This window comes from Lagopus leucura, unplaced genomic scaffold, assembly GCF_019238085.1.
Source record: "Lagopus leucura isolate 7727_CA_CO unplaced genomic scaffold, USGS_WTPT01 Super-Scaffold_100001, whole genome shotgun sequence".
Classification (NCBI taxonomy): Eukaryota; Metazoa; Chordata; class Aves; order Galliformes; family Phasianidae; genus Lagopus; species Lagopus leucura.
This window is the reverse complement of record NW_024962262.1, coordinates 48,394,943-48,416,821: the sequence shown is the minus strand read 5'-3', so window position 1 is coordinate 48,416,821 and position 21,879 is coordinate 48,394,943. Positions and strand designations below refer to the sequence as shown.

General features: G+C 43.0%; 1 protein-coding gene and 1 long non-coding RNA gene across 3 annotated transcripts in view; one reads left to right on the top strand and one right to left on the bottom strand.

The window, feature by feature from the left end:
- Positions 1 to 918: 918 nt before the first annotated feature.
- On the top strand, positions 919 to 3,983 carry LOC122177635. Its single transcript, XR_006178123.1, has 2 exons — positions 919 to 2,447; positions 3,667 to 3,983. It is a non-coding gene; the product is annotated as an uncharacterized LOC122177635 (long non-coding RNA).
- Positions 3,984 to 4,647: 664 nt separating this feature from the next.
- CNGA3 (cyclic nucleotide gated channel subunit alpha 3) overlaps positions 4,648 to 21,879 on the bottom strand; it is a 33,376-nt gene continuing 16,144 nt past the window's right edge. Inside the window, exons 3-9 of one of the 2 annotated variants that reach the window (XM_042867230.1) lie at positions 20,523 to 20,639; positions 17,664 to 17,843; positions 16,640 to 16,693; positions 13,599 to 13,706; positions 12,117 to 12,224; positions 10,316 to 10,422; positions 4,648 to 7,375 (exon numbers count right to left, since the gene is read on the bottom strand). In XM_042867230.1, the coding sequence (XP_042723164.1) occupies positions 5,967 to 7,375; positions 10,316 to 10,422; positions 12,117 to 12,224; positions 13,599 to 13,706; positions 16,640 to 16,693; positions 17,664 to 17,843; positions 20,523 to 20,639 (2,083 nt within the window). In that variant the 3' untranslated portion in view covers positions 4,648 to 5,966. The remainder of the gene's footprint in view (positions 7,376 to 10,315; positions 10,423 to 12,116; positions 12,225 to 13,598; positions 13,707 to 16,639; positions 16,694 to 17,663; positions 17,844 to 20,522; positions 20,640 to 21,879) is intronic. The other variant, XM_042867229.1, reaches the window with a different exon arrangement.

Sequence of the window (21,879 nt, the reverse complement as noted above, 5' to 3'; positions counted from 1 at the left end):
CTTTTATAATACAAGCTACAGCTGGCGTGCAGAGCTGAGCTTGTGCCTGCCTTGACAATTGCTATAACTGACTACTACAGATCAGATCAGCGGCTGTGTGGAATTGGCATTAAAAAGGCATAGTTTTGAAATCATTGGAGAAAGAAAAGATGTCTTTCAGGATTATTTTAATAATTACTTTCTAGTAATAGACAACTGCTATGTAACTATGATGCTGAATAAAACAGTGACCTTTTTTCACCATGTTTCAGTGAAAAAGAAAACGATTTCCTTACTTTGATAAACTGGATATTAAATTATTTGTTTAGAAAACATTGTAGCATAGCATAATTTGAGAGTTGAAGATGTATAAAAACTCTCCAGAAATGAACTTGTAGTGACATGGGGCCTGGCAGTGTTCTGCTTTTGAGTCCCAGCTGATGCACATCTGCCTTGCTGGGGAGGGAGGGATGCTCTTTGCCTTCTCATCTTTGACCTTCAGGTGGCACTTAAGCACTTGCATCTCTGAATGTGCGAGATTTAAGAGGAAAGTGCAAGATGGTTTGATGATGCTCGTGGATTCATTTGGACCTAGGGCTTCTATTCACTGTAGGTGGTGAGAACAGTCTGCTGAGTGCCGTGAGGTGTTTTGTTGCAGGTGTAAATGACATCAGTAGCCCGATACTGTTCAAAGTGTATCTGTGATATGTTTTATTCTGGTGTAGCTATGGATGGTAAGCTCCAGGAGGTTAAGCTCAAGGAGGAAAGGTTGAGATCGGATGTCAGGGGGAAGTTCTTTACAGAGAGAGTGGTGAGGTGCTGGAACAGGCTGCCCAGAGAGGTTGTGGATGCTCTGTTCCTGGAGGTGTTCAAGGCCAGGTTGGATGGGGCCCTGGGCAGCCTGGTCTAGTATTGAATGTGGAGGTTGGTGGCCCTGCATGTGGCAGGGGGTTGGAGATTCATTGTCCTTGGGGTCCCTTCCAACCCTGGCCATTCTGTGATTCTGTGATGGTGGCTATGCCCAACTGATGGATGTGTAGGAATCTTGAGGTTTCTTACGGTTTTTAGGCGCGTCCAAAACTTGGGCAGGTCACATAATTGCCTAGAAATACAAAGCTCTCACTGAAGTGCTGTTACTGTAAATATACTTTTCCTGTCATTCTTTAGCATTAAAATAATGCATAGTTGCGTTAGCCTTTAAAACTGTAGGTTGTTTCTTGAGGAATCATTTTCAGGTAAGTTATGAAGACTTTGCAACTGACAAGTTTTCCATGCAAATATTTGCCCTCTTTCCCAAAATGCCTTCTTATCTCCTCAACAGTGTTATAAATTTCAGCTAATCCTCCAACAGCAGCTGTTACAGTTCCAGATAAGCAACTTTTGAAGTGGTGCAGCTCCAAGCTGCTCTCCTGCTCTACAGGAGTTCAGATGGTCTGTTTCTGGAAGAGCTCATCAAGGTACAGAACATGCCATTTCAGTTCTCTTTTGCTGGGCTCTGGGAGCAACCCTGAATGTTTTTCACTGGTTTTCGGCAAGGTTGAGCAAATTCTGGGTCTACAGAAGCATCACAAGTTTAGGTTTACTTCACCTGTCTTTAAAAATCTCTCTTGGGTACTTGGAAGAGCAGTGAAAGGATTGGTTTTCTTAAACCTAAAGGTATAGTAGTGGTAGAATCTCAAGGGAACAGAGACGTTTTAGGTGAAGGCGTTTGTTGATTGCTAAAAAGATTTTAGGAAAAGCCACCAGTGTGTGAACAAAGATCACTTAATGAAGGAATAGCGTTTTGTGAATTTCTGACTGGGCTTATCTACCCTTTGGCAGGCACTAACATGAGCCTGGACCACCACAACCAAGGAGACTGCCTTCCCTCCCCATGTCTTGAGGAGAGCAGACACTGATGTGGGCTAGCATGAGCCAGGGTCTCTGTGAGTCACACTTCTAACAGCAGCCTTCACCACTGCAGTAAGAGCCTCAGACTGCAGTAATCCCCACCGTAGGGGGATTAAAGACTTCTGGTGATTTTGAGTGCCTTCATCCTGAGGTTTCGGTGTGCTTTGGATTGTGCCTCATTCATCACATGGAACAACTCCAACTTTCAATACAAAAGATACAAGAGAAGCTTCTCCCAAGTTTAGCTCCACAATTCTTTTCTGATACGAGCTGTTTGCTATTAGGGTTAGCCTCAAACCCACAAAAGGTTGTGATCAATTACCTGCAGTTCCCACTCTGTGCCTGTGATGTACATCTACACATCTGTCATGGAATCATTCAGACTGGAAAAGATCAAGTCCAACCATCAGCCCTTCCCCACCACGCCCATTAACCATGTCCCTGAAGTGCCACATCTACAGGTTACTTGGAACACTTCCACGACTGCTGCCTTCACTGCTTATACCTGTGCACAACTTCAACTATAACGGATGGGCCTCTCAGTGGTACTGAAGCAACCAAATACGTTGAATTGTAAGGTCAGCAGCAGGACATGTGCACAATGACCTGCCTGGTTTAGCATCGCAGGGATGTCCCCAAACCCCTGCTGTATGAGGCTGCATTGTGTGGAGCACTGGAACAGTCAGCCCCAAGACTTCCTCTTAATTGCCTAAATCTGCATATAGTATGAAAATAGTGGCAATCTTTGAAGTTCATTGGACATATCTGAACTGCAGGGTTCAGACAATTGGCTCTCTGAAAATGAGTGGATCTTTGCAGCACAGCTTTTTGCGGTGCCAAAAAAAAAAGATGCTTTAGTGCTTCTCTGTCTTTCTGTGTGCAGAGGCCTCTGGTTCTTGCTGAACTGGGCACCTGGAGAGGCTGCTCAGGGTGAGTGGCCTTGGTGGGGCAGCTTTTCCAGCAAGAGGAAGGGGAGAACAACTGCTGGTGATGAGACCAGAAGACTAAAGAATTAAAGCCTAGAAACAAATGGACCAGATGTCCAAAGAGGCAAAAAACTGAAACACAAACTACACATAGGGCAGATCTGTATTGGAGCTGAATGATGTCTTCAGTATCCTGGGAGGATAGTTTTGGTGTGAGTGCAGTGATAGAGCACTCAGAGAAAGTCTCAGAGCTGCTGCTGGTTCTGGTGCAGAGGTAATTGTGTTTGTTCTGGAGGGTGAGGACAGCCTGCTGTCCAGTGCATGGGGCTGCAGGAGCTGGCTTCCTCATGCACCCAGAGTCTGCCCTACCTCTCCTCGTGCTGCAGACCTGACTGTGGAATCTCCTCCTCCACAGCAAAGCCATGAGGGCTGCTGCAAGCCTCAGCATTTGGCTTGTGAGCCCAGTGAGTAAATTTGAGCTGGAAATGGTTGCAAAATCTGAATTTGGGGAACAAAAGGTTAAGCTGGCTGTAGACCTTCAGGGTGTTCCTTGGGGGGAGGGGGGGGGGGGTGTATGTCCTTCCACCTCAGGTAGCATGAAGGACAGTGGGGCTTCCCCAGGCTCCCTGAAGGCTCCACTGCTCAGCATCCTCCTTTCATCTCTCTGCTGTAAATTTAGGGTGGAAACGGGGATTCCCAGACTGACAGTTTCCCTCCAGAAAGCCGCCACAGCCCAAAGCCTGGCTTCAGCTGCCTGCGCAGTTGCCAGACCCATCTAGTAAATAATTCATTTTGCTGTCAGGAACACACAAAGGGTTTTATGAATGCTGAATTATGTAAACACGGATCTGATTCTTTTTGTCTGTTCCAGGATGGAAACGCTCATAGTGCCAGGGGACTCTGAAGCCAAGTGCAAACGCTGCCATGTTGCCAGTCCAGACGTGGAACAGCTCTCCTGCAGTCAGCGCTGCCTCCTGCTGTACTGCTGTGCCCAGCATGTAAGAGGTTTGGCTGATGAACTACCTGCTCATCCTGGCCAGCACTGTGGGAGCAGATTTAAGCCTGTAATGGACAGACCAGCTCAGAGAGACACTGGTGTGGGTGTGGAAAAAGAGTAGTTTGTTTCTTAATGTAAAGCAGAGTCCTCTGCTTGCCGGTTAATAAATATTTGGCCAGAACAAAACTGTAGAGCTGATGTCTGAGAGTGTTAAGTGCAGGGGCTGTTCCTCAGCTCTTGCTGAGTGAGGTCTGCACAACCAGGCTGACCACAAACGCTGGCTGTGTGAGGCTGTGTGTATGCAGATGTGCTGGTTTGCTGTCACCACCATTTTCCATTGTTGCTCTCTCAATCTGGCCCTCCTGTACCTGCAGAAGGTATTAAAACCCCTGGGTCTCCTCTTTGAGCAACACTACCAGGCATAGTCCCCAGCTCCTCCCCAGGTTCTGTCTGGTGCTAACATGCGAAGTAGGTACTGGGCTCACTGAACTGCTGGTTGCCATTTCAGGCTGTGTGTTTATGTAGTCCCTAACAGCTTTCATGTTCCTTGCTTTTGTGCTCTTGGGTGGGCTCAAGGATGAGCCCAGCTCTGCCAGGGGAGGAGCTTTGGGTAGTAGAAGTTTCTAAGTGTGTATTTCTGCTGGATGAGGCCCCATCCCTGCTGTGCCTCTGGGTGGAGAGCTGGGCACAGAAGCAGGGTGCTGCCCCAGCTGCCCTGCAGTAAGCACATAATGCAGTGGTCCCCACTTGGATTTCTGTCACATCAGGGTCTTCTGGGCTATGTAGTACTGGAACTACTGAAGTCTGTGATAAAACACTAAAAAAGCAGGGTGAGGGATGAGAAAAAATGCACAGTGCTACTCAAAATAATTTAATGTACATGCTGTATCCACATTAAGGGGAAACAAGTGTCTTACAGAGATGAAAGACGGCAAAGGATGTGATTTCACAGTGCCAAAAGCTACACATTTTAAAGTGACCAAAGCCAATTATATCAGGAGTGCTCTTTTTCTGGCATGTGATAAGCAGAGAGAAAGGAAAAGGGAACAGCAAACACTTTCCCTGATGGCTGAAGCTGTTGGACCCATCTGGTGAACAAACGTTTTTGTCCTTGGTGTGGGGAGGGGGTTTGGCAGGCACGTGTTTGGTGTAAGTAATATTTGGAGTGGTTCTACCTGTGTTAGTTAATGAAATAAAGAAAACAGATCCAACGCCAGAAAGACTTTTCAACAGAGGGTCTGTTCCCAGCTTGCAGGAACCCTATGGGGAAGGAAAGGCGGCAGGCAGAAAGGGACATCCTTTCCTGCAGTCCTAGCAGCTTACAGAATTGTTAGAGTTAAAAGGAATCCTTAAAGACCACCTAGTCCAACTTCCCTGCAATGAACAGGGGCACCTACAGCTACATCAGGTTGCTCAGAGCCCCATCCAGCCTGACCGTGTCTCCCTCCAGGTTCAGGGCATCCACCACCTCTCTGGGCAGCATAATTTCCTAGCAGTGTCCTTCCAGCACTGAGCAAACCAAGTGTCCAGGAGCTGCAAGACACTCTTTGCTCTTCCCAGGTTTTCTAAAGCTTTATTGTTATACAGACATCTTCCATCAGTGAGCTTTTGGGGATTCCCTCTCAAGTGGGGGTTGTTGTACATAGATCTACACTGTGTAGGCCAAGCGCCTTCTTAGTCGTAGTCCTACAGCTTGTGCAGACTGCTTCACTGTGAAAGAAGAAGGATTCTGAGAAGCCAGGCTGTGTATCCATGCATTTAATAGTCTAGGAAGGTAGATGTACTCTATAAATACTTTCAAAGCCTTAAAAAAAAGAATCATAATAATCCCTCTACTTTAAGTATAACGCCTTCTTAACACAACGTGTGTGTGAAGAGACAGTGTGTCAAGACCTACACATGCCATACATGCACCGGATGGTCTGAGCATAACTTAGAAGAAATCCACTCCCAGTACAAAAATGTACCCAAATGATGGACCAAATCTCCCCTACGAAGAAGGTGACATTATCCTATTTACAAAAAAATTCTGCTTCAGTTAAAAATGCTAAAAACCATTCTCAAGTCCATATAAAAATAATCATGGCTATGTATGCACGCACGTATTTATATACATTTATGGCTTTCACACATTCCAACCTTCTCCATTAAGTAATGAAATATAAATACTCTTATCAGTCCTTTTTCTGCTCCTCGGGTTTTTCAGGCTCTTCTTCTCCAATGGATAGGGTGCCACTACCGTATTTTCTCACTCTGGTTTCTACTCTGGCAAGTCTCTGCTTAACTTTTTGTTGAGAAGAGCTGTACTCCGCCAAGAGCCTCGCAAACCTCGTCTGCAGTGTATCCAGGGCTGTTTCAAGCCTGTCTATTTTTTCTTCCAAGTCTTTTGGGTCAGCTCCTGCTTTTGCTGCTTCCTCATCTATTAAATTGTCTTTCATCAGAATTTGTCGGCCCTTCTCTTCCAGAGCCTTTTTGGCTTCTGGGTATTCTGTGAGGGCTTCCATTAAATCATCTTTAGACAAGCAGAACAAATCCGAATAACCGATACTCCTTATGTTGGCTGTCCTCCTGTTGCCCGATTTGCTGCCTTTGATGTTGAGGATGCTGATTTCACCAAAGTAGCTGCCATCGCTCAGGACTACAAATTGGGTTATACCATCATCTGCCACCACTGCCAACTTTCCCTCCTTTATAATGTACATTTCCCTCCCAATATCTCCCTTCTTGCATATGTAGTCCCCAGGACTGAAGACAGTAGGTTTCAGTTTCAGCACCAGCTCGATGAGCAGTCCAGCTTCACAATCCTGGAATATACGCACTTTCTTCAGTGTGTCCAAGTGGACGTTGATGGCAATTTCAGCTTTCAGCTTGTCGGGCAGATTTTTGAGAACTTCCTTTTCATCCACTGTTTTCTTATTGGTCCAGAGGTAATCAAACCACTTAATAACCCTGGCTTCCAAATCCTTCGTTACTTTTCGGAAATGCATGTACTGCTTGATGGAATCGACTTTGGCCTGGAACTCTGCCCTGGAGGCATTCATGTTGGAAATCATGGAGCCCACGTTACCGACGATGGTAGCGAAGATCAAGACTCCCACCAGGAAGTCAATGACCACAAAGAGATACTCCTCGTCCTTCACAGGCGGAGGAGTTTCCCCGATGGTTGTCAGCGTCAGCGTTGACCAGTACAGGCTGTAAATGTACTTCCTCGACAGGCGCCCGTACTCCGGGATGGATACATTGGGGTAGACCCAAGTGTCGGTTCCGAAGCCAATTACCTTTGAAATTGCAAAGTATATACACGCGTTCCAGTGGATGATGATGAGAATGTACAAGACAAGATTTCCAATACGAAACATGTTTGGATAATTTGTCCTGGTTTCTGTGCGGTCAAAAAATTCAAACAGGCGAGCAATCCTCAGCAAGCGGTTAAATCGCAGCTCAGGGTAGTTCAAACCCAGCTTCAGATACGCCAGGTCTGTTGGCAGAAGAGACAGCACGTCCAGCTTGAACTGCACAGTTTGGGTATAATTATCTCGTAACTTCTTTTCGTCCTTTACCAGCAAGCCTTGCTCAAGGAAGCCTTTAAAGAATAGAAAGAGATGTTCAGAATTACCACCAGCGGTACGGAATGACTTATGTTTCAGACACCTGAGAACATGAAAGCTTGTGCTGTTAAGCATACAGCCAGGAACACGCTGTGACATCATGCTTTATTCTACATTTAAATACTTCAGTAAATAGCAACGTAGCGTATGGGTGTCCAACCTTTTGGCTCACCTGGACACACTGAGCAAAGAGGAATTGTCACGGGCCACGTACAAAATATATAATACAGTAAATGTATTTAAGCAACAAAACCTAGTTTTATTTTTGATTCAAACCAAAAAAGAGGGCAACAAAAGCATGAAACTCCCAGGTTGGGCACGTATGAGAGCAATGACTGCATTCTCAGCACAGCGCTCCCTGCAGTTTTCTGCCCCACTCTGGGACAGCTGTACCTTTGCCTTTTAGGTATCTGCAAAAAGAACAGGGAGGTTGGTCTGCCTCATATTTCATGAATCATTGGCATGACTCAGAACTGAAGTTAAGCGTGTGCTTAGCAATCGTGCATAAAATCAAAGTGGAATATTTTTAAATAAATGCTAAGTAGGTGTAATGGATTGCCAGAGAGTTTTATAGAAGAATTCAGATACCCCCAAGGCCATGACAACCATTTTCCCTGGAGCCATGCCTTTTCTCTTGCACCAGTGTAACAGCTGACTTCACTTTCCATGGTGCAGCAAATGCTTTGCTCTTCCTTTTGTGTGTTCCAGTGAGAGAGCTGCCAGAAAGCAGAATCTTATACCTTAGTATTTCTTCATTCCAAAGACTCTGAAAAGCATTAGATTTTAAGAGCTATGGGAAGATGCAAACTGCAGTAAGACCTTAAACTATACCTGCAGAAGAGTGCTCACAGGAACACTGCACGAGCAGCACAGCTGCAGGACTGGATCTTACCTCTGAAAGCTCACAGCATTAAATACATTGCACAGAGAGCAGCCTACACACTGCAAAACACTTGCATCCAAGTGTCTGCCCGCTAGGGCAGGCAGGAGGAAAAGTGCACAGAGAGATTTCCTGTTTATCAGAGCTTATCACATTTTGCTCCTCGTTTAGCAATCTTGCAACAGCAACTGTCTCAGAGAAGCATCTGCTGCAGGGGACCCAGCTGCACTTCGTTCTGCCCTGTGCAGCACTGCTGCATTTCTGGAATGTCTGCATACCTGCACATCTGCCTCATGTATGCGTGTATCAGTCTGTAGGTAGTTGTAAACTGATGGTGAGTACAAAAAGAATCGGTTGTTGTGGCACGGATGCGTCACCTCACAGGAAACTGCTAGAAGAGCTGCTCAAATATGTCCTTATTAGCAGTGCTATATACCTAGACAGAAAAGCTGGCCAGGCAACTGGATTTCTGGCTCATCGTTGTTAAAAATAGCTCTGAAAACACATCCCTTCTGAAGGTAGGTAACAGCTCCTCAGCTCTGTTTTGTCCCTTCATATAGCTGCATTCTACAGAAAAACCTCCTGAAAGCATCCAACCATGGTGTGAACCAATGATGATCAGTGAGAGGTGACGCCTTTCTGCCTCACTGCAGTCATCACATAGGAGAAATGCAATGAAGCTGCAGCACACCACAGAGAAGCTGCCACAGATCACAGTAGCTGTGGGGCTGCTCAGATCCCAGTGTGAAGTCAGTTCCTACCCTGAGGCAGCATGGAGTCACGCTCTTCCTCAGTAGCTTCCTGCACCTTGCAGGTACAGGAGAAGACAGCAAACACATGTGGAGCCAGGAGGGGTTGCAAAGTGAGTTGTCAAAGATCTCAGCACCTAAAAGAACCAACTCCCCCATGTGAGTGCCTGAAGTTGCAGCATACACTGCACCAAAGCTCTCAGCAGATCTCTGAGGTCTTTCTGTGGTCCAACTCAGGCCTGCAGAACAAATCTGCTCCGACAGCCATCACCAGGGCAGCCTGTGGAAAGCTTATAACTTGTACTGCACAGTTTCTGCTCAGTTCATTCCCATCACAGTGACAGATACAACTGCAAAAGAGGAACTTAGAGGGCAGAGTTGGCTTTTTAGCAGAATATAGCCTATACAAAGTTGTCCCAAAAATGGCAGTCTTGAGGGTTAGGCTTCAGTGTGACAGACTTACATCTCTGCTGAACAAGGTACCTGCTAGATTTTAGAATTCAGCTTGCTGCTGTGAGTTGTGTGCTTCTCAAACTGACAGCATTTTTAGCTGTCTTGTAATTATGTTTACAACTTGTCACAAGCCATAACTGGTGTCAAGCTGTCAGCATGATTAAGAAAGAAAGAAAGAAAGAAAGAAAGAAAGAAAGAAAGAAAGAAATGTAAAATTCAACGATTTAAAAGAACTCTCATTTTTGTAATGATCAGTGCACTTTTGAACCTTTTCAAGTGATGCTTTGGGCTGTAGATGTACCAGTAAACAGTGCAAGCCAGGAAACATTTTCTGGCCTGGAGACCAGCTACAGTGACAGCTTCTATTCATGCTCACAAATTCTCCCAGCCCCCTCCAAAAATAATACCAGCAACAACTCCCAGCCTCTGCTGTCCCCTAGCTGTGCCAGGATGCTGCTTGAAAGAGTGCTAGCTGGAATAGGTCAAAGTGCATCAAGGACTACTCTAGCAATTTAGTGGTATGGACCACTGTAAGCCTATATTATGAACTTGTTTAGTTTAAAACAGATGATTTTTTTAAGGCTAGAATCAGTATCTGTTGGCACACTTAATTATGAAATCTTAGCCTGCCTAGACTACAGAAACAAGATGAGGAAGCTGAAGATGAGCCAAGTGAAGTGCAGGTGTTGGTAAGTCTAGCCTTAAGCCACGACACTGCATTTTCCCAAAGCCTCCACTGCTGCTTGAGACAGGGCACTACCCTGGCAGATCTGTTTCTTGCTTTGATGTCCATGTTGTATCAGAAAACTTTGTAAAATCACCAGAAAACTCACCTGTCCTGAATCTGACAAACATGTCGAAAACATAGATGATATCAGAGCAATAGTCCAGGAACAGCCATAATTTGATATGGTCAACCTGTAGCTCATCAAAGCAGGCTCTAAATAAACAAAGATAGAAATAAAGAACATTAGACCAACTATATAACCACAGTGTGCTAGTGTGGACTGGCAATGAAATGAAGGGCAGCACATCTCCATGCCTAGACATCTGCAAACTGAAGCTGTGCCGAAACAGACACTAGGATCTGGCAGAATTCACAAATGTGAACACACAGATAGGGGCATGCAAGTGCCCCTACATTTAAATGTGCCTCAGATTTCACATGAAAGATCCCCAGGAATGCTCATCTCATACCCACACACATCACCATGAAGGTGATTCTCAACTGAAATATTTGCTTCTGGGAGGCCAACCATCTCCATCTCTCCCTGCCATTTGGCACAAGGTGAACCCTTTCCACAGCACTCCGTTAGTTTGACTGAAGTTGTTTCCCACATCCCAAACAGGAAAGCAAACACTTGAGTAACATTTTCCCATCCTTCAAGCATCCATAAATGCCTCACATTAATTTAAGATGACCCCTCATTGCCTGCAGCCTTCCCCACTGTTCTCTATTGGAGGATTTGCTGATATACAAAGCTGGGAGGATTGGCTGACACCCTTGAAGGCTGTGCTGCCATTCAACAGGACCTGGATAGGCTGGAGATGGGAGGAGAGGAACCTGATGAGGTTCAACAAAGTCAAGTGCAGAGCCCTGCACCCGGGAAGGAAAAACTGCATGCATCAGTACAGGTTAGGGGTTGACCTGCTGGAAAGGAGCTCTGCACAGAAGAACCTGGGGGTCCTGGTGGGCAGCAGGCTGGCAATGAGCCAGCTGTTTGCCCCCTTGTGGCTAAGTAGGCCTGGGGTGCATCCTGGGGTGCACTGAAAAGAGCGTGGCCAGCAGGTCAGGGGAGGTGATCCTTCCCTGCTCCTTTTCCCTGGTGAGGCCACATCTGGAGCACTGTTTCCCATTCTGGGCTCCTCAGCTCAAGAAAAACAGAGAATTTCTAGACAGAGTCCAGCAGAGGGATGCAAAGAAGATGAGAGGTCTGGAGTATCTCCTTTGTAAGGAAAGGCTGAGACCTGGGGCTGTTCAGCCCGGAGAAGGAAAGGCTGAGGTGGGATCTTACCAGTGCTTATAAATTTCTAGTGGGCGAGGGTCAAAATGATGGAGCCAGGATCTTTTTGGTGGCTTCCAGCAACAGAACAAGGGGCAAGAGGCACAAAGTGGAACACAGAAATATGAACATGAGGAAAACTTTTACTGTGAGGGTGACAGAGCACTGGAAAGGGCTGTCCAGAGAGGTTGTAGAGACTCCTTCTCTGGTGATTTTCAAAACCCGCCAGGATGCTTTCCTGTGCAACCTGCTGTAGGGAACTTGCTGTTATAGGGGTTGGACTAGATGATCTCCGCAAGTCCCTTCCAACCCCCACGACTCCGTGATTCTGCGATTACAAAGTTGCCGAGCCTGCAGGGGCCAAGGCACATCTCTGCATCCAGCCAGTAGGTGGCACACCAAGGCCACAGCCAGCCAGCACGGGGATGCTCCTTGCACCTTACAGTCGGGTTTTTGAGGCAGATAAAGGAGAAGCATTGACCAGCTTTTCCCAGAGGAACTTACAAACATATGTAAATCTTCTAGGTAAGCAATTCATAAAAAACTACGGGGAGATCAGAGGATGATTTATGCAGGAAACACAGATACTTTAAATTTGAATCCCAAAATTGTTATTAACTTAAATCCATACCTGCATATAAGCATACACCAGTTATAGAACACAGGTGCTGCAATGATGGTCAGCCAGTTGTAATACATATTGCTTGAAGGATCAATCACAAAGACCTCTTTCTTCTGCCTGGAAAGCAAAACATGTACATTTGTAGTTGAAATTTCACAGTAGCCTACTGGTATTCCCCTCCTTTGGAGGCCGCTCGTCTCATGGTTAACTCACATCTGCTTGAGAAAGTACCTATGCCATGACCCCAGATGAAATACTACCTTCATCCTATTTGAGATGCTCCATTCCTGCTTGGCACAGCTTTGGAAAAAGTAAGTGGGATTGGAAAGAAAAACAGAGCTATTCAAATTGCTGAGGCTGAAAATAACACCTTTTCTGCATATGACCCCCACTAAAGACAAAGCAGAACATCTAAAAAGTATCTAAGTATCTAAAATACATCTAAAAACGTCAAAGTAAAAATCTACCTACACGTTAAAAAAAGAAAGCAGCTTTAATCTAATGAGTATTTCCTCTGCCATCTTCACAGCAGCATCTGAGCCATTTCTTCTCAAAAAACTGGTCATTATCACAAAGCTGGTGACCAAGAAATATGGTCTTTATACAATAGAGAACATTACCTCTTTGACTCTCGAAACATTTATTTTCTTTGAAGCTACTTTCCAGTACTGTAAAACTCAGGTTGTCTTTGCATAGTAACTGATGCTGAAGAACACAGATTTGAACACAGGCTTTCAAATCAAAGCTTTGGTTAAGAAACTTGAGATACCTAGATCAAGTAGATTCCAGTTGGAAGCTGTTCCTACCTACACATCTCTATACTGACACACTACACACTTAAATATATATAAATCATATTGAGTTTAGGTCAGCCTTTGGGGAACAAAACAAGGAACTATTTATATCAAAAGCATGCCAATGGTCTCATTTTGTTGCAGAAATACAGCAGCTCTTCCTGGTCAGCAAGAGAAAACTTCAGTAATCAGTAGTAAAGAACTACGCCAAGTTTTAAGTAATCAGTTGTGCTGGTCAGTGTAATTATAATAACTAAACTTATTAAGCAAATCTGTAGTTCTCTACATGTAAAATTTTTGTTCTTCATCCAAACTACATTTTTGGTGTGAGCTCTAAATCGTTACAGATGTTCTGGAACCATGAAAATCCAGTTCAGATTTGCAAAGAGTGCTGCTATCCTAAAACACCCCAATAGGAATAAAGTGATCTTGAACACGAAAACAAAATGCCCAGAGGTAGACAAACTCCCTTTTAATGTCCTGGGGAGCTGCTCATGAAGATCTAAACAACAATATTAAAGACACAACAAGTCTGTTGAGCAGTTGCACCCTTTCAAAAGCAAAAACATATAGAAGGTTTACGATATAACATTCTGCAGCCTACAGATCAATAACTGGAGTAGGAGTTTTCCAGTTCAATACCATACCATGCTTTGGAGTGCAGGAGAGGTGTTACAAGTACATTCGTTATACTTACTCTTCCTTTTTTTTGTCATCTTTTTTATCATCTTTCTTTTCCTCTTTCTTTTCCTCCTTCTTTTCCTCTTTCTTTTCCTCTTTAACCTCTTTCTTTTCTTCCTTTTTGCTGTGCAACATATCGAAGTCTTAGAAATATTATCAATTCTCTAATAGCTAGGGGAGAGGGTGAATAGTGAGGTACAGGGAACTATTGACCTGGATTCTGGATGGGGTAGGACAGGATTTCTCAATGGTACCATTTATCCAACTGGTATAAATGGTTCTCAGGCTTCTCAGACCAACACCACTACATTATACAACCAATTGGCTGATTCTGTGCATTAGTCACCCATGTTTTCTTGGCCTTTTCATACAGCAGTGTACCAGGCTGGTTTTAATTAAATGCTTCCAGTTTGTTCCATCCTTAGAATTTGAGCACTTTAAAAGAAATCTGTTTAATGAGAACAGACCACAAAATGGCTTAACAAACGGTCAATATTCATGACATATACAGAACCTCACATTGACCATCTGAAGCTTTATTGGTGATTACATGAAATGAGGCTGAACCTCTTCTCACAGCTGTTTAAAACCAACATAGCTGTGATTAATTGATTACCTCTGCTTTCAGCAACTGCCTTGGAGAAGAATCCCTGTCCATGTTTGAACAAAAGCAGCAAATATAGAGAAACAAGGTGCGTCTCATTTCACTTAATCTCTGACATCCACATACAAGGAAGTTATTTTGTAAATGTTTTATTGTCAACACAATTAATATGAGCTATTTTAGATCTCTGTAACAGGACAAGATGACTTGTGACTGGAAGAAGATAGCACTTACCAATACAATAGGCCAGTGAACAACTTCTACCTATCAGCAATGTGTACATGCTCTAATTCTTACCCTTGGACATTTCCATAGAGACACAGTATCACAATATAATTTGGAAACTCTCAGACTAATTTTGCTTAAAAAAAAAAAAAAGTTAGAAAAGTACCTATCAAATTAATCAACACCACTGAAACATTTAAAATTATACACTAAAAGGGGCACAATTGGAAAATTATTCATGCAAGCTTCCTAAAGAAACAGTTTTTCATTCATCAAGGCTGACTTCTACACAGCAGCAGGAACTGCTACTCAAATGGTTTATTTCTCTGCCATTGGCCCCTTGGACTTCTACTGCATTTCTTTTAAATCTGTCCTGAAAACACCTTCCTATGTAGAAAACATGTCAGGATTTCTCTGTGCATTGCTATGCTTGGTGTCTGAAAAGCCAATGCACAGTTGCTGCTGTTAGCGTTATCACACTGCTGGGGAAAACTTCAAGAGTCTGGCATTCTTACTGGAATGGAAGAGATGGATACAAAGTAATACATTTCCAAAGGGCAGCGTGACAGTATATTTGTGGCTGTTAGCCAAGGAAAAGTAGGCTGAGATACAGAGTCAGTGAAAAAGTGGAAGTGAGGCTCTTCCATTTCTGCGGCTGCTGTTCATCTCTCGAGGTATCTCCTAACATCGTAATCACAGCTACCTGTAGTCTGGCAGTTGAGGTCACTTGGAAGAAAAGGTTGGCCATAATCGAAGTCTTGAAAGCACTACCTACAGTTCCCCAACAGCACGAACTCACAGGTCTTCCGCACACGGGAAAAAACACAACTTCAGAAAGACCTGCATCTTTTTTCCCTTCTTAGTACAACTGAGTAAACTGTAATCCAGTTAACAGCTGTTTGTGCCTGTCATCACTGACAGCAATACAGTGGCATCTATTCAGTGTCTCCAGCACATTACAAGGAGCACCTTCATGCTCAGAAAATGCCTTCATTATCTCCAAAGAAACCCTGTCACAGTCTGTGAATGAGCTGAATATTTGCACTTCTCAGCTGTCGACTACTTTGCAAATCAAGTAATTTTCAGACGGTCAGGCAGGTAGACAGACAGGTGTTGTCTTCAGTCAGCAATAATGCAACACCTGAAGGATGTAAGTTGTGCCCGAGGTCCATGAGTCACTGTCAGAAACAGGCTAAGCAGCATTTCCATTCCAATCAGTCCTTTGGGCCCTGGCGAGCGTGCCGCGCTCCAGGCTTCCAGCACCTTTAATTTTCCCAGTCTAAATAAAATGCTGCACATTTCTGTCACTGTTTGCTGCGCTTCCATTTCAGCTTTAACAAAATTTATGCGAGCCAAACCAAAACACTGCTTCAGGAGCAGGAAGATCTGTTGAGATATGTGCACAAAACTTTCACAGCATCACTTCTAAACGAAATTTGCTGCTAGTCCATGACATAAAAATCTACTGCTAGATGCTACAGAGGAGGTATGTCTTCAAATAGCTGTGGTTTAATACATGCAACGAGCATTAATGTTGAGTGATTTTAAATTACAGGAGTTCTTCACCTTTTCAAGAGATTTCTCTTTGGTCTGAAACTGTAAAATATCCTTGTCAAATAAATAAAATAGAGCAGCTTCTGTCAAAACTTCTGTTGCAATGGAAGCCTTATTATGTTGCCTATCACACTCTCTACATCTACAGCAACCATATCAGGCTGAGTTAAAACACACATTTTAGAAAGAAGGTTAGTGTTCATTTTGAATGCCTACAGAAAGGGTTTATTGGTACCCTGCTCCATATCCACATCTCAGGTGACAACTTTGAAATTTTGGCAGCACTTAAGTTTTCCGGAAGGAGATTGAGTATGTTAGAAGAGGAAAAGGACCATCAGAAAACGAATATCTTAATCTCATTTAAAATTGAAACATTAATAGAGCAATTGGTAATGCAGTGAAATCAGCCAGTTGAATAAAAGGAGGTAAGGACCAAATGCTTAATTAATCCAATACTTGGAAAGTAAGGGTAACCAGACAAAAGGGATCACGAAGGATGCTTCTAATACTGAGAAAACTAGATCTTTCTTTATAATTAAAACCTTAGAAAGGCTTAAAGCCTTAGAAAGGGCTTAAGAAGAGATAAGGAGTTCATACTACAAATGTTACGAGGCTGGAAAGGGAAAAAAAAGGAGCTAGTAGCAGAAGGGCATATGGAAGTTATCAGTACTTACTCTTCATTGGTGTTGTTGCTAAAGTTGACATTAAACCTGGCCAAGGGCCACGGACTGCAGCGATTGAAATAAAACATGTTGAAGAGCGTAAAGGTTTTTGGCATTTCATACACGTGTTTACCAACATGACAGCCTGACTTACTGGCCTCTCACATATACACTGATAAGATTAGGAAGGTCAACTTTGACTGCGGCGCTAAGCCCCTTTGCATAACTATTTCAAGGCACCAGTTTCTCTTTATCACGTGCTGGGCATACACGTTTGTGACCACACCTGATGGCTGAAGCTTGTTCTCAGGCGTATTAGTGCATGGTAACATGCAACTCGCTATTTTTAGCCCTGTAAGCATTCCGTTGCTATTCTGAACATTCTTCAGTCCTCCCAAGTCTTCTTCACAAATGCAGCGCCAAGGTTTCTGTGACAAGCATACCTACCAGTGCTGCAAAATTGAATTTTCACAGTAGAACAACTGAGAGTTAATGTAATACAGCCACAGTGTAAGCAGGAGAAGGCAAGGATGGATACTTCCTTGTATAGAGGCTTGTTGGCCCAAGATCAGTGTTCTCCCTAATGATTTGGAACCTGCAACTGTTACTGACAGAGGCATCTGAAAAAAAAAAACTGTCTGCTCATTTGAGCAATTAATGGACAGCAGTCTGGCTAATTCAACAAAATGTGCTTTTAAGTTGAATTTCTAAGGAGCAGATCAAATGAAGATGATGAGGCTGTGTTCATCACTGACAACAAATCAATGTCACCTATACTACCATGCAGAGCCCCTCGAAGTTTCTGCTTTAATTTAACTTATTAGCTGGACTCTTGATACAAATGAAGTGATTAATTGCTTACATTCCAATCTTTAACTAAGTAAAAAGCCATGGGATTCTGTGCTCCACAGCATACTGCCAAGCAGAAGGCAAACTTTTGTCTTTCGACTTCATTTTCCTCTCTTGGCTGGAGTTACATTTAGAACAGTAATTTACATATTCAGTCTTCCCCTGAAATCTAAGTACATCTGCTTACCTGTTTACTCCCCCAGGCTGTTCACGGATGCCCAGGAAGGAGCGGATGTTACTTTGCCTGCTGGACACCTCTACAAGCTCTGGCCCTCGGATACGCTCTAGGAAAGAATCAGGCCTTTGGTCTTCATGGTGTAGATGTCTTGTAGCCCACGACCTCAGAGATACAACAAATCGTGACAGCCTGTGCAGAACAGATACACAACACTGACTGAACCACACAAGGACGTCAGATGGATTAAGTTTTCCCCACAGTATCAGTTCAGGGGGATTTTTCTCCACTTCTGCACCTGCCACAGAAATGAGGCCTGATAGATTAACAGTGTGAACTTAAGACACTTTCCACAATTTCATACATCATCTCCTGTAATTGATCAGGAAAGTATCTCACACATCATTACTGTACCAGCACTGCAGAGGTGATAGAAAAACTCCGATTAAAGATGGATTTGCCAAGTGGTCACAATGGAGACAAAAAACTTCTGACCTTATGTGATAATGAGGAATCTTGGACTGACAGATCAGGAGACATAAAATACTCACAAGAACGTATTCTCAGGGTACACACAGTAGAAAAAAATGCTGAATAGTTGGTGAAGAAGGACGGACTTTGCAAGAAGGAATGGTAAAATTTCAGTCACTTTCCCTTAGGTTGTAAAGAGTCTGTCTGCAGATCCAGTAATTGCACACTGCACATAAACCTGCCTACTGCATAGACAGCACTATTTCCTCATCCTAAATTTCAAACAGAGCACTGAAATTGGATAAGCAGAACATCATGCAACAAAACTAATTTATCACTGTATTGTTACGACTCATTTTATGCTCCCACTAATTGACTGAAACACATCACAAATTCTTGTAATGTTACCAAAGTTCAAACAAAAACGTGCTTCTGAAAAACTGAAAACAACAGACACTGAAATATATAGATTAGATTTTATTGACTCCCCAAACAATATTCTTTATTCTTTCTCATTAGCAGACCAATTTGGACAAAAGTAGTGTTACTTCAGGTTTCCCAACCTTGTCCATGAAAATGCCATAACGAAATCCTCAACAACCTGTAACTTCTTACAGGAGCTCTGGGCTACTCAAGGAAAGCTCTTCATATTCCCTTCATGTTGGATAATATTACAATCTTATGATGAAGTACACTTGTCTTACTGCACTTCTCCAGGGCCTAACTATACCATCTCATAGATCTTGCCCAGGATTTCTTACCTTGAAATAAAAGGACAAATAAAGCAGGAACAATACCACATGTCAGAAATTAGAGAAAGACATTTTTAGTTCTTTATACCTATACCAACAAAGCACCATATAAATCGTCACCAATGTCCAACAACTAAGAGAATTCAAAATCTACCAGGATTGCAAAATTAAAACAAAGCTCCACATCAAAGTCTGAGATGAATTAATAGATTCCTAACTCATTTAGAAAGCATTGCATAAAATTAAATTGTGATTTTTTTTCCTCTTTATCTGAGCAGAACTCAGCTTTCACATAAGAAGTGGTGTGAAAAACCACTGACATGGATGCTCTTACTTATATTAGGAAACAAGGCATTTTGAGAACTGTTAGTTAAGAAGCCAAACAGATTCCCCAAAATAAGATTGAGAACTTCTCTATTTGAAGAAAGAAAGCCTTTTCTTATTTCTGCCATACTGTTTTATTCTCACCTTTTTTGTCCTAAGATACTCTCAGTGAAGTCCAGCAGAGGCTGTTATCTTAGGTCTTTGAGAATCTGCATTTGAGAGGCCTGTTATACTGCTATACTTTATTTAAACTGCTGAGCATTCGTGTTTGTATCAAAGGTTTCCTTGCAGATTCAGAGAGTCAGAAATTGAAATTATACATGCATGTAACTCAAAGTATTCTGGAAGAGGGTATAGAATAATATAAACTAACATTAAGAAGCTTTCAGTATTGATTTACACATGTAGGTGCTTTCAACATACACCAAAAAACGTTTTCCACCTAAAATCAACTTCTTGCAGGCTTTGTAATGTACACACAGTGGTGTCATCACCTGACAACCAAATAAGGCAACACAAGTTTGTTCTCTACCACCCAAAACCTTGAAATGTAAACTCTTTAAATGACTCCAGTTTTATAGCAATATTTTTCTTCGAAATACACTATGCTTAAACTCAGTATGCTCTGTAGCATGTACCATCATGGCATCAGGAGAGAAAGTGCTCTGCAGTCTCAGTTGGAAATCTTTAAAGTCAACACAAAAAGTTTTTGAAGCTCTGTTTCAGGTTTGTGTTTTAAGTCTATGTAAAGTAAATGACTTGAGCAAATGGTTGACTTGAAATTCGTTGTCTCAGGCTCCCATTTCATTACAAACAAAAGTGGATTCTAGAAACAGAAATTCCAGCATTCACAACACAAACACCCTATCTCCTCCTTTGCCAGAAATACCCGTCAACAAGGCAACAATTGTTAGCCCACACCTGATAGGAAAATAACACGGCATCAGCTACCAGCCAGAACCACTTATCCATTCACTCTACAGTCTTGAGTCATTCCTGCTGTCACTTCTTGCATTTGCTCAGCATTCAATATTTTTCAAATCAGATCTTGTAAAAAAAAAAAATCTTTTTCTTTAATCAGACTAATTTGTGTGAGCTCATCCAGCACCTCTAGGATCCCAAGGCTTTTATTACAAACAAGAAAGCAATGAGTTCAGAATCGATGTCTAAAGAAGCCTCAGTCACGTTCTATACAGGATCTTTAGCTGCACTCCATCCATCTTCTTTGGAAAGTGATGGCTCTTCTTACTTTACCTTGAAATAAATAGTGATCTGTCTCTTTCAAATATGCTAATACTGAAAATGGTGTTAATTAGCATGTTACCTTGCCATTGCTCCCCTGCCTGTGAATGGGCTCGCTTGTGATCCAGATAGATGTCTTCCCTCCATAGAAATGACTCTCTGCAGTTCTGAAGATGTATCCTCACACAGTGAATGGGTTCTGCAAAAGGAAATGGTTTTTAAATTATATTCAGCCTCCAGCAGATTTTCACCCATCCAATTATTAACACCACTGCACCAGAGAACAATATTGCAAATTATCCTCTTTCTACTAATAAGACATGCATTTGATAAATGTACAGTGAAACCCATATTCCCACTTTTCTGGAGCCATCCAACATGAATGAGGCAGACGAGGCTCTGCCACCTGTCCCCGCAAGGTCAGAAGCTGATTTCTTACATGTCAATTACCACTCTGGTGATACACAATTAAGAGAAGAACACTTCATAGAATCATAGAATCATAGAATGGCCTGGGTTGAAAAGGACCACAATGATCATCAGGTTTCAACCCCCCTGCTCTGTGCAGGGTCACCAACCACCAGACCAGGCTGCCCAGAGCCACATCCAGCCTGGCCTTGAATGCCTCCAGGGATGGGGCATCCACAGCCTCCTTGGGCATATTTGCTAGTCTCCTAGCACTCCTCCTGCACTGCATCAGCAGCTTTCCTTCAGCAGGGAGGAAAGTTCTGAGCCTCCAGGGGGCTTCAAAGTGACTGCCCACTGTTTTTTTCAGTATTAATCTCCTAGACCTTGTTTGGGTTTAACAGTCTGATATTTCCACCAATGTGGTTCCATTTTATGACTCAAAGCAAACACCTCTTTTTCCTTTTGCTCCTTGTCTAGACTGAAAGGGAAAAATACTGATTCTACAGTAGATAACACTGAGTAGCACCGCTACTGTTCTTACTTGCTCCGTAAGTGAAAATCAGCCTACTGCATGGTAAAACAGGCTTATAGATGTTCAGAGCTACTCTGGTGGTGATGAGACACAGAAAACAATGCAGAATCTCAGCTGCATGCAACTGCAGATAGTGATTATACTGTCAAGTCACATGCAGTGTCTGCCAGCTCACGTGAGTTCCTGTAAGACTGCTTATTAGCACAGAAATAATTAGCACTGAAAAATAATAGATGAAGCTTTGGCTTTATCTTTCTGTAATGGAGTTTTGGAACTGACTTCAATGGAACCAGGACTTTATCAAAGCTCACTGTGGATTTTTTTATGACTCCTGAGGCTTTCTCTGTGTTTTCCTTTACAAGATGCCATCACCACGTTTCATCAAGGATCACGTTTTTCTCCCTTCGTAATGCAAACAATCTCTCACATGACTCTGTTAATCCACACTGCCACAAAAGCACTGAATATGGTGATACTTACACTAACTTCATAAGAACTG